The sequence below is a fragment of the Olea europaea genome, chromosome 10, assembly GCF_002742605.1.
Source record: "Olea europaea var. sylvestris chromosome 10, O_europaea_v1, whole genome shotgun sequence".
NCBI lineage: Eukaryota > Viridiplantae > Streptophyta > Magnoliopsida > Lamiales > Oleaceae > Olea > Olea europaea.
The window spans coordinates 8,312,839-8,324,073 of NC_036246.1; the positions used below are offsets into that span (position 1 = coordinate 8,312,839).

At 33.3% G+C, this 11,235-nt stretch overlaps 1 protein-coding gene across 3 annotated transcripts; it reads right to left on the bottom strand.

Moving 5' to 3' along the window:
• Positions 1–8,421: 8,421 nt before the first annotated feature.
• Positions 8,422–10,900, bottom strand: LOC111401128 (probable cysteine desulfurase). 3 transcript variants are annotated; one of them, XM_023028706.1, is made up of 5 exons: positions 10,553–10,900; positions 9,940–10,441; positions 9,643–9,844; positions 8,999–9,454; positions 8,422–8,930 (listed from the first exon to the last, which is right to left on the bottom strand). In XM_023028706.1, exons 1-5 carry the CDS (start codon positions 10,848–10,850, stop codon positions 8,526–8,528), a joined length of 1,863 nt encoding a protein of 620 aa, XP_022884474.1. In that variant the 5' UTR covers positions 10,851–10,900; the 3' UTR covers positions 8,422–8,525. The 3 variants fall into 3 exon arrangements, with proteins under 3 accessions (XP_022884474.1, XP_022884473.1, XP_022884476.1); XM_023028705.1 differs by having other exon boundaries at positions 8,999–9,538; XM_023028708.1 differs by having other exon boundaries at positions 8,827–8,930; positions 9,015–9,538.
• Positions 10,901–11,235: the final 335 nt, after the last annotated feature.

Consider the following 11,235-nt stretch of genomic DNA (forward strand, 5'->3'; position numbering starts at 1 on the left):
AAAATACTAGAAGTTTAACAATCTTAATTTCAAACCAAAAATTAAATAAGTTCTTAAAAAAAATTTAAAAAAAAAAAAAAAAGCTGGGGGTTTTTTTTTTTTTTTTTTTTTTTTCACTTGCCAATTTGCCAGCCCTCTCGTGCCTTAATTGCCACGAATCATCAATTTCCTGAAAGGGGATAAAGGGGGTGTGAGACAAAATCTCAATAAGCATACAAACACATCGATTAATATTTGTATAGAATTAAGGAACTTTCATACATACATAGTGAGACATTAGGTTGTATGAAACTTCCATGTGTAGCTTCGGTCCATAGTTAGAACATACATAAAGGACCTCATAATCAATGTTCCAAAAATCTAACGTACGCAATATTTATACACTTACCATATCTTATGAAAATGATAAGAGAAACATTGAAATATTTGGGACTTCAACTCTTGACCCACGTTTGAAATAATAAACTATATTTGTATTTGTGTATATTTCACAGGGAAATGAATGTACTTGAAAATGAGATATACGATGCTTATTTATAGGGGCCATCATGTTTTGAGAGTTTTAATTTGTCTGAACTTTGAATCTTAAAAGTGATAAAATTTTATCTTTATCTCAACCATATTTCAGCTAATGAAATTATCTCTATAATTTTTAAAATTAAATAAATTATAGATAAAATCAAAATATTATCTTTATGATTTAATATTTCAATTTTAATTGAAAGAGATAACATCGAAACATTATCCCAATCAGGGACGGAGCCAGCACCTGGTGAGCCGGCGCGGCCTCCCGTGCTGGCTCCGTCAGAAGAAGTGTTTGCAAGTTAAAGGAGTTTTATGTTAAATAATAAAATTGTACTAAGCTTCTAACAAATTTGGTTGTAGCTCATATGGTAGGGCGTTAGTTTTGCATCCGAGAGGCACTGGTTCGATTTCCCTCTCTACCAATTCTTCTTTTAATTCTTTTAACACAATAAGTAATAATTAAATAACTCTATAGTATTTTGTTTTCATTAATATATGCATGTATCTCAAATGTGAAGTCTTTTTCTCACATCAATCACATGCAAGAGATATGGGGTTCCCTTCACCTCCTTTTCTGCTTCTTAATTTTTTAACACAATAGATGATAACTAAATAATTCTATATTAGTTTTTGTTTCTAAAATAATTTTTTTAAAAAAATTTGTTGACTCAAATTATTATTTCATAATATTTACTTTTATTGTTCGATTTTATCAATTTTATTTTTTAAAATTCAAATTTGAACAATCTAAGTACCGATCTTTATTCTTTTAAGAGTTTGAAAAATACTTTCCTTTTTGGTGTAAAAAATAGCTCTGAAATTCATTGCTCTAAATTTTTTGTTTTTATCGTTTAATCAATACTTTACATATAAACTTCATCTTGTCTCACTTAAGTTTATAAAAATTTGAAACTTGATATACATACATAATTCATAAACTATATTTTGAATCCTTATTATTTTGGGCTGTATTGAATTATATTTTCATATGTATATGATTTTTACGTTTTAATGCATTTATACAATGATTGGAGATTCTTTTAATATAAATTAATTAAATATTAGTGAATAATATCGTTATATTGAGCGGTTGTTTGATAAATGCTTGAGGCTCCGCCCTAGCTCACTCGATCTGCTGGATCCGTCCCTGATCCCAATAATCTTTTAGCATTAAATAAATATAGATAAAATTACAGTATTATCTTGATAGGAATTTATTTTTATTTCAATCATTTAAAATTTCAATCCAACTAAAGAGATAAAGTTAAAACATTAACCCCATTATTTAATTAAAATTTAATAAGATTTTAACAACTTGGATTTAAGCCCAAAATGAAAAATAAAACAAAAGGGGTGGGCTATTATTTCATCTAATGGACTTTCATGTAATAGATTGGGCTAAAATATTAATCGTATCATTTTTTTTTAATAATAACGGGCCAAGACTAAATTAATAAAATTAGGCCATATATATTACAATTATGGTGCAGGGTGCAATTATATTTTGTTTAGCAGTACGGCCAACTGAACATTGCTACAATTTGTAGTTGCTACAGTGCAAAACTACCTGTCTATTTTCTTGTCCTTGTTCCCCATAATATAGAAAATCTAGTAATACATAAATTGTCCGAAAAAAGAAATCAATAAAGTGAACTTGGTTCTCAATTTATTTTCCTCAAACAAATTTCTCTATGCAGAGAACTTCATGATAGGATACCTGTAACGATACAGGTTTCATGCCCGATCATTCTCTTACGTGTTGTCTGCTCTGGGAGGGAATCTTTTCTCTTATCCCTCATGGCTATCTATCACTTCCACAAAATTTGAACACATGACTTCCCTTTAAGATAGATTTAAATTGAATTTTAGTATCAATTGGGTCTCTCATAAGGGGGGTTATGTGTTCGAATTTTTGGAGACTCGACAGTAAGTTGTGAGGAGTAAGATGTGCTCAAACTCTCTTAGAATAGGTAGTACATGTGATATAACAGTTTGGTCACGAGGTCCGGGTCGTTCCAGAAAAAAAGTGCATTTTTTGTAACTATCCAACCTATATGCTTGAGTCGTTAATTTATGTACTGTCATGTTATTAGAGTGCTTAGCTATCTTATCCCCCTCAAGTTTTTATCGCGTCCCCAAAATTCGAATACATAACATTCTCTTAAGAGAGACTTAGCTCTCCCATTACAGACAATACATAAGTTAATGACTTGGATATAGAAAGGTATGGTTGTTACGATACTGAACCGTATTTGATAAGGAAAATTTAAAGTTGGGCTAGTCATATTGAATTGTGAATATATGACCTTTTTTACCTATATAATTTTGCTCTTGAAGCTCCTCTTGAACTATAATATTCATGGTTATTTATACAAGACTAGTCCCCAACCCATGGAAAAAGTTTTTCTTAAAGCAAATCGGCTTAAGAAATCTACGAAGTTAAAATTTCAGCAAACTAATTGCGGTGAATAAATTTTCATGGAGAAGTTATAAAATTCCATCCCTACCTCTACAACATATTTTTCAGCATACTAACACACACAACGTATTGATTTTAAGTGGTGATACTTTGGTAAAAATATTATGTTTAACACCCTCTGTATCCATTTTTCAAGGAGTATGTCCATTCCAGATAATGGAGCAACCTGACTTTTTGGTGATAGAGTGTAAATCATATAATGACCAGGTCCTAAAACTTGACTGACCTGTTAGGGCCTTTCATGCTCTCCATAGACATAAAAAGAAGCACAAGCCTACACTTCGTAAAAAAATTATGTTTAAACCATTTTACAACATATTTTTTCAGCAAGCTAACAAACATCGCATCCATTTGTTTGTCCTCAGATAAAACTATATCCTAACTTAACTTAACCTTTTAAAAATACATGGTTAGATAATTTGCTTTTGGTATTAGGATTAGAATATATGTATCAAAACTATGAACTGCTACAAAATCATATTGCTAAGATTAATATCTACTTATTCAATGTAAAATCGATGTGTGTGTGTGTGTGAAATTCATATTAAACATAAAAAATTTATAAAATTATTCAAGTCTCGACCCTCAATGGTCAAATATATCATTTCTTCTCCTGTAAGATTCACACCCTTAAACTTATTTTTCAACTCTATTCCCAAGGTTTGATCTAAGATTGAATTTATATATTAGTCCTCATATTCTCTAGTTTGGTTTGATCTTACTAATTGAAACTCAATATTTCAACAAATGAAGATTCTTCTTATTTTTGATTACTTCAACCCCCAAGAATCAATTAAGCTAATAACCTCTTGTTAAAGGTCTAATTTTCTAAAATAAGTTTTGAAACTTAATCAAGGTATATAACAATCATTTTTTCTTTTATATATATAGATTTTTTTCACATCTTATGAGCAAACTTTTCTTCATTAAGCTTTCTAAATAGCTCACGTAGCAAGCTTTTGACCGATAACTCCCAAGTTAAATGACTTTAGGGCACTAGGTTCTAAATACCCTACAGGTTTAATCACTCGAATCATAAAGGTCTATCTTTTTTGCACTTCTCAATGTCTGGTGGTTGCTTGAGTGGAGCATTCATGGTGAAATTTTGCTGTTTTTCTTCCACCCTTAAAATTATTTCACCTTATCAAAATTCATTAATGCTCATGCAGTTGATAAGAATGATCTCTCTAAAATTAACGGCATATGTTGAGCATCTATATCAAGGATTATTAAATCAACTGGAAAGAAATTATCTCCAACTTTGATAAGTATATCATCTACCACTCCATAAGGATGCTTGAGTGTTCTGTCAGCTAGCTTTAGGATTATTGATGTTGCTTTTGGAATATCAAATCCTGATTTCCCGTATATAGACTGTGACATTAGATTAATACTTGCTCCAGAGTCAAGTAAAGCATTTAAATTATGTGAATTTCCTATATAACAAGGTACAGTGAAACTTCCAGGATCTTTTAGTTTAAGAGTGAGCATATGCTTTATGATTGCGCTCACTCTGCAGTCAATGTCACAGTTTCATTTATTGGCAACTTTCTCTTCTTAGTTAACATCTCTTTCAGAAACTTTGTGTAATTTGAAATTTTGTTGAATGGCATCAATGAAAGCAATGTTGATGTAAAGTTTTCTAAAAGTATCCAAGAACTTCGTAAATTGCTTTTCCAACTTATTGTTCTACAACCTTTGAGGAAATTGGACTAGTGGTGCGTATTTATTGACAGGAACAATTTTCTTAACATGTACACTATCCGACTTTTTTCTTGATTAACCTTTGTTGATTCTTTAAACTGTACTAATTGTTCCTCACCCTTGGTAGGCACCCAATTCTCCTCTGTCTCTTTCTTCTTCACCGTAATTTCTGGTAACTATACTCCACTTCTCGTTGTGATGTCCTAAACTTGTTCCTCTTTAACCTGTCTTTGAAATCTTTGAGAGAATGGGGTTGGCGGCACATAAGCTCAAACACGAATAGTTGGCTTGATTGATGGTACCTCAATAATTACATGATCCATAGCTTCAATTGCTAATATCCGTTCACTTGGATTCTTTTCTTTGTCGCTTGACAAGGTTCCTTGTGTTCTATTGACCAATGCAGTTGCTAACTGTCCAACTTGATTTTCCAAATTTTGGATAGAGGCTTGCTGGTTCTAAATTGTAGTCTCAGTCTAGGTGATGTACTTAGCAAGTAGATCCTCCAAAGATGACCTGATTTCCTGTTGCTGCTGAAATTCTTTGTGGGTTGCCCTAAATTTGATATCCCTATCCGTGATTATTAACCTATGAGAAGTTCGAATGCTTGCTCCAACCTAGATTACAGGTGTTGGAATAAGGATTATTTTGTTGTCTCTAAAAGCTCTATGCATAACTGACCTTCTCAAGTTGATAAACATTTGTGGAAGCTAACACACAACTTGCAGTTATTTGATCTACCCCACAGCCCTCGCAAACTGGTGTTGGTTGGTGCACCATGCTCACATTTTAAGTTAGTTTGTTCAACTTCTTTGTTAGTACTTTCAGCTGGGCTGCCATTTCTTTCACTGCATCTATATTGTAAATTTCCACTGTTCTCCTTCTCACTTCCTTGTCTATAGACCACATGGACTGATTTTCTACAATTTTCTCAAAAATATCTAAAGAATTGTCCAATGGAATATCCAGGATTGACCCTCCTATTGAAGCATCGGCTATGTTGCAAAATACAGTTCTCAAGCATGTCTAGAATATGTAGATCTTAGAATCTTTAAAAATGTTCAGATTTGGGCACTTTCTGAAATAGCCTTGAATCTTTTCCATGCTTCTAGGTAGCTCTCGAGGTCTTTTTTCTTGAAAGTATGGACTTCATTCCTGATCTAATGGACTCAAGAAGTCAGAAAGAATTTTAAAGTGAATTTCTGCACCATGTCATTTCATGAAACGATACTCCTAGGATTTAGTGAATTTAGCAATTTTCATGCTCCTTCCTTTAAAGTGTGAGGGAATATGAGCAGTCGAAAAGGGTCAACAGTCATGCCTTCGTGACTAATCATATCGTAAAGCATCAAGAAGGCCTGAACATGTTCATGAGGATTTTCAGTTGATCTTTTAAAGAACCCGATGTCCTGATGATTTTGAAATAAGTTGATAACATCCGGTCTAATATGGAAGTTGGCATGTCCAAAAGGTCGATATATGATAGGTGGTTGCATAGGAGCCTAAATAGGATTTGCACAATCCTCCATTAAAGTTTCTCCATGATTTGCAACTGTTCTCGGCCAATCTGGCTGAATTGCTTGAGGAAATGGTAAATGATTTTGAATCTAGTTCGAATGTTGATTTTTTGTCATTTTTCTTGCTTGTCTCTGTTCTCTTCTTCACTGTTTAACAGTTCTTTTGATTTCGTGATCTATTGAAAGAAGTTCGACCTCATCAGAATTTTGCATAGACTGTGATTTTCTGAAAAGAGCAAAACAAAAGACTTAGTTCATTTAATAAATAGCCTAAAATAAATAAATAAATAAATTTCAAATCTGAAAATAACTAATAAACTCAAATTAAATACTTTACTTATTGGTAACGGTGCCAAAAACTTGTTTGTGCGAAACCCGTAGGCTTACAGAATCGTTGACAGGTAATAGAATTGATAAGTTGAGAGTATCTTCCCATAGCAAATAAATTTCAATTCAAGTTTACTAGTTATGTATGGAATTCAAATTATGTAAATAAAACAAAATTTGATTTTGTGATTATTCTAAATCAATATAAGAAATGAATAAAAGTTTGGTTTTTGTCAAATTATGGACAATTGTATTGGATTTCGAATCTACCTATTGGTATCTATTTTAATTATTGATTTGTAATCTAGTTCCTTTTATGTATTCTTGATAATCAATAAAGTTATGATATATAATTTCATTTTCTAAGACAAATAAAATCTATCCTAACCACGATCAGAATCTGTTCCTAGCCCGAATTTGAATTATTATAATGCATTAAAGTTTAAATTATCTATATGATTGCATAAGTGATAAATGTTATTCCTAACATCTATTGCACATATATTAATTTTACTACGTTCTAATCTTATTGTGAGTCTCCAACACTACAATAAGCAGCTAATAATTGATGGCCAATCAATTACATAATGCAATGGTATGCGAAATTAATCAAGAAACAGAAGAATTAAACTAAACCACTAATCTTGAATTAGAAATAAATAATAAATAGGGTTCATCTTCATCTAATACAAAAGCGGATCTAGCATAACATATTAATATATAAATTACAAAAAGAATAATAAAATATCACCTAGATCATGAAATAATTCAAAAGATGTTAATCTTCAAGTCCAAGGTTGAATTCTTCAAAATTTTAATGTAATTGAGCTTCAATTTCTTACTATGGCTTGATCTCTTCTCCCAAAACTAATGAATTGACCCTTTATTCTCGATGAATCTGATGATACTATTGTTTATGAAGAGGCAAGAGACAGTTATTTAGTGTGTAGCCCTCGTTTTTTATTCGCGTTCGAAAAGAATTTGAATCACAAAAGGAAACTGCTAATTCGTCTGCAGAAAAAGCCTGCGGTCACATAGGCAAAACTGTAGTGCTCGCCATTGAGCCAAGTGGCATTTGGGTCACAAAATTTGTGTCTTGCGTGTGCCATGAATGGTCTTTGCGCGCGTGCCGGATTGTGCGTGTTATCCCTGAGCAGTTTTTGGTATTTTGGTATAACTTTCTCTCCTGTTATTCGATTGAGATTATTCAAGTGCGTTGAAAAGATAACTCAAAGAGATACAATTCTTTTAGAAGTACAATTTTTCCAATTTGAACGTTTTCTATCCAAAAATGGGTTTCAAGTTTAGACTAAAAATAGTGCATAACTTTTTCGGCTGGAAATTGATTTGAAAAATACTTCAACTTTATTTCACTCTTTTGTATACTTTTGATTTAACACTCTGTATCCATTTTTAAAGGAGTATTACATTTATAAAAATAAATAAATAAATAAAATTTGTTTAAACCATGTTACAACATAATTTTTCAGCAAACTAACACACACCACATCCATTTTAGTGTTACTTTTGTAAAAAAAATGTATGTTTAAACCACCTGGAGCCTCAAAATTCTCAGGCAGCCTTGGTAGGAATCATTCTTGAAAGAGCTTGATAAGAGTGGATCATTGACTTTCGAAGTCAAAGCTCGAAAATTAGAAACATATCGAATGTTTTGAAAATTTTGTGAAGACTTTAATAAGGGTGGATCATATGTTCATCATTGATTTTTTATTTGTATTTTTTACTCAAATTCGTTAGACTTTCTTGATTACCATTTTACTAGTTTGACTAATGGAGTCGTCTCTCCTATTAAGTCAATAATAATAATTTATTCTATTTGTACTACGAAAAATAAATGAATAAATTAACTTACATCCACACTGAAAAATTATTTTCTTTACCCATTCACAATGCAACCAAATAGTTGATGAAAAATAAACAAGAAATTGTCCTTTCCAATTGAGTTTAACGTTTTAAATTCTGAAGGGCACAAGATCAATGATAATATCTTCCGGTACCCTTCTCTCTGGTGGAAATTTTGGAAGAAGGGTTGCAATGCGTTTTGCAGTCTCCAAATAATTTGCATATCTGCTGATGATCAAACCATCAAATTCCATCTGATTTGATGCTTTGATTATAGTGGCTAAGGATGAACCATTAGGATTGAAATTATTTTCTTCTCCAAGAAACGTATTTTTTAGGGTGTTTTCGTCGAAATTCCATGCACCAGTTCTCCAGTTGAACTGGTATAAAGGAAGAAATCTCTGCCCATAAATGGCTAGGAATTCAATTGCTGCAAGATTGAACTCAAATTCTTCCTTAGACATGTAGTAGGGAAAGCTCACTCTTGTCCATCCTGGCTTTACTCCAACATAACCCTGTCATCATTCGATAATTTTGTCACGTTTCTAGTTTACAACATGCAATAAAAACTAACAAAACTAACCTTTTCAACGGCCAACCTGAGGGCGAGTAAATGGGACTCATTGACATTGAGCAAACTCTGTCCATAAGGCCCTGCACAAGCACAACCTCCCCGGGCCTGTATTCCGAAAAGGTCATTCAAAAGCTTGGCAACGAATGGGCCGTGAAGCGGCTTATCTCTCGTATTTCCAGTCTCTTTCCACAGGTTTAGCTCAGATGATGATGAACTTGTAGTAGAGTAAATGAGGAAAGATAACATGGCTTGTCTTTTGGCTTTTGTATTGCCTAATACCCATATGTAGGGATTGGGAACAAGTCTTTTGAGTGCTCTTTCAATGTAATTTTGTTCAAGTCTCTCAATGGTTTTGTAACCAATGTATTCTTTTATCCAAAAAGCCAATGCTGCTCTGATTTTCTGAATGATTTGTGGAGTTCCAGCATCTTCCCTTTCTTCTATGTTGTCAACATATAAAGTGTCCTGAATTTGACAAAATTCAGGATTTATCAGTAACAATTGGGGGTCAGCTACATAATCCATTTTTGCAATGCCATTCGAATATTGCTGTGGAAAAATGCAATGCAACTAAATTCTTAGCAACCGCGATAGTCTATGTATAAAAGAGTAAAGAAAGTCGAGATTTCTAACTCAGAAGTAAACCCACTTGCCTCTTCGTTGCAACTGTTAACAAAATTAACAGTTCCACCTCCACATGTTGATGGGGGAGAAGACCCCAGCCGATAAAGGACCTTGCTCATTAGCAGAATCCCAGGGGAACCTGGACCTCCCAGAAATTTATGTGTGCTAAGGAAAACTGCATCATACCCGTCAATTTCTCCTGATCTCATCTCAATCTTCGCGTAAGGACCACTATATTCAAGATTAAAAATCAATATATATAACATATAATCATACTGCTTTTATATTAATTTTCAGGAAATAAATTATTATTATTAATTTTTTACCTTGCTGCAAAATCAAAGCAAGCGAAGCCTCCAAATTGGTGAAGAAGTCGAGATATTGCACGTGTATCTGAACAAATCCCAGTGACATTGCTACAAGCTGAAAAGGATCCAAGAATTGGCCTGTTTTTCGATTTATAAAATTCGAGTTGGATTTTGAAGGATTCCATATCCAGCAACCCTTTTTGATCCAGGCCAATCTCCACCACCTCCGCCAGGCTCTGCCGCCATGAGAGGAGGTTGGAGTGGTGTTCATACGGGCCAACAAAAACCACACACCTTTCTTCTTTGCTTAGACATTTCAAGAATCTATCTCTTAGTATTGAAGGAATAGCTAATCCCATTACTTCTTGCAGTCTTTTAATAGCTGCTGTTGATCCAGAACCACAGAAGATTATTGCATCTTCTTCGCCACCTCCTAAGCATTTCTTTACGAAATTTGCTGCTTCATGCACCATTTTCGTAGTCTGGTAGCCTACGTAACTGTCTGTAGTGTGACTGTTACCTGTACAGTAATCATTAAATTTTTTGCCACAACATCCTCCTCCATTTGATCTACTTTAAATTTGACTCAAGAATTAAAAATAAAATCATGCATATAAAAATGGATCGTTACCATAAAATGGAAGAACATGATTTAGGATGTAATTTTCGATATATTGAAGAGACCGGCCGGAGGCAGTGTGATCAGAATAAGTGAGCCCGCGCTTTCCAAACGGGGTGTTGAATTCTGAATTCCCGCCAATGATTTGTGAACGTAACCAAGAAAGTTTCTTCTCTGTGGAATCACTTGTTGGTACACAATGATTATTAAGCATGTGAAATGATTCGATTATATCACTTAAGCCACGATCATGATCATCAGGCGAGCTGTTCCTCGTACAAGTAATCTTGCCATAGATTGCATGTCCCATTTCCTGTCTAGTAAGGTTGTCTCTCAGGAACTGATTATTTTCGTAAACGTAAGTAGAATATGAGAAATGACTTCAAGAGAAAACACGAATATATATGCGTTAAGGAACAGTTCAATGATCTTTCAATGGGTAAGTTTGATAGATTTGACACTGAAGAAAACACGTTTAAAACTATCAAAATCTAATTGGTTTTTATGATTTACTGTGTGTGACCGCAAATTGGAAGAGACTTCCCGGCGGCCGAAGCCGTGTAAACATAGCAGTTTGTTTCTGATTAATTAATTATTAAAGCTGGCACAACAAAATTTCGGCTTTATAAAGTAATTGACTATTCAACCTCACCTATGCAAGTATGAGAAAATTTTCGGTGGGTGCCGGGGGGGGG

Excerpts from the sequence above, each read along its gene's own strand:
- LOC111401128 (XM_023028705.1), bottom strand. The coding sequence starts at position 10,850 with ATGGGACATGCAATCTATGGCAAGATTACTTGTACGAGGAACAGCTCG. Across the intron at positions 10,442-10,552 it reads TCATGTTCTTCCATTTTATG|GTAACAGTCACACTACAGAC; the intron begins GTAACGATCCAT and ends ATTACTGTACAG. Across the intron at positions 8,931-8,998 it reads TCAGGTTGGCCGTTGAAAAG|GGTTATGTTGGAGTAAAGCC; the intron begins GTTAGTTTTGTT and ends GAATGATGACAG.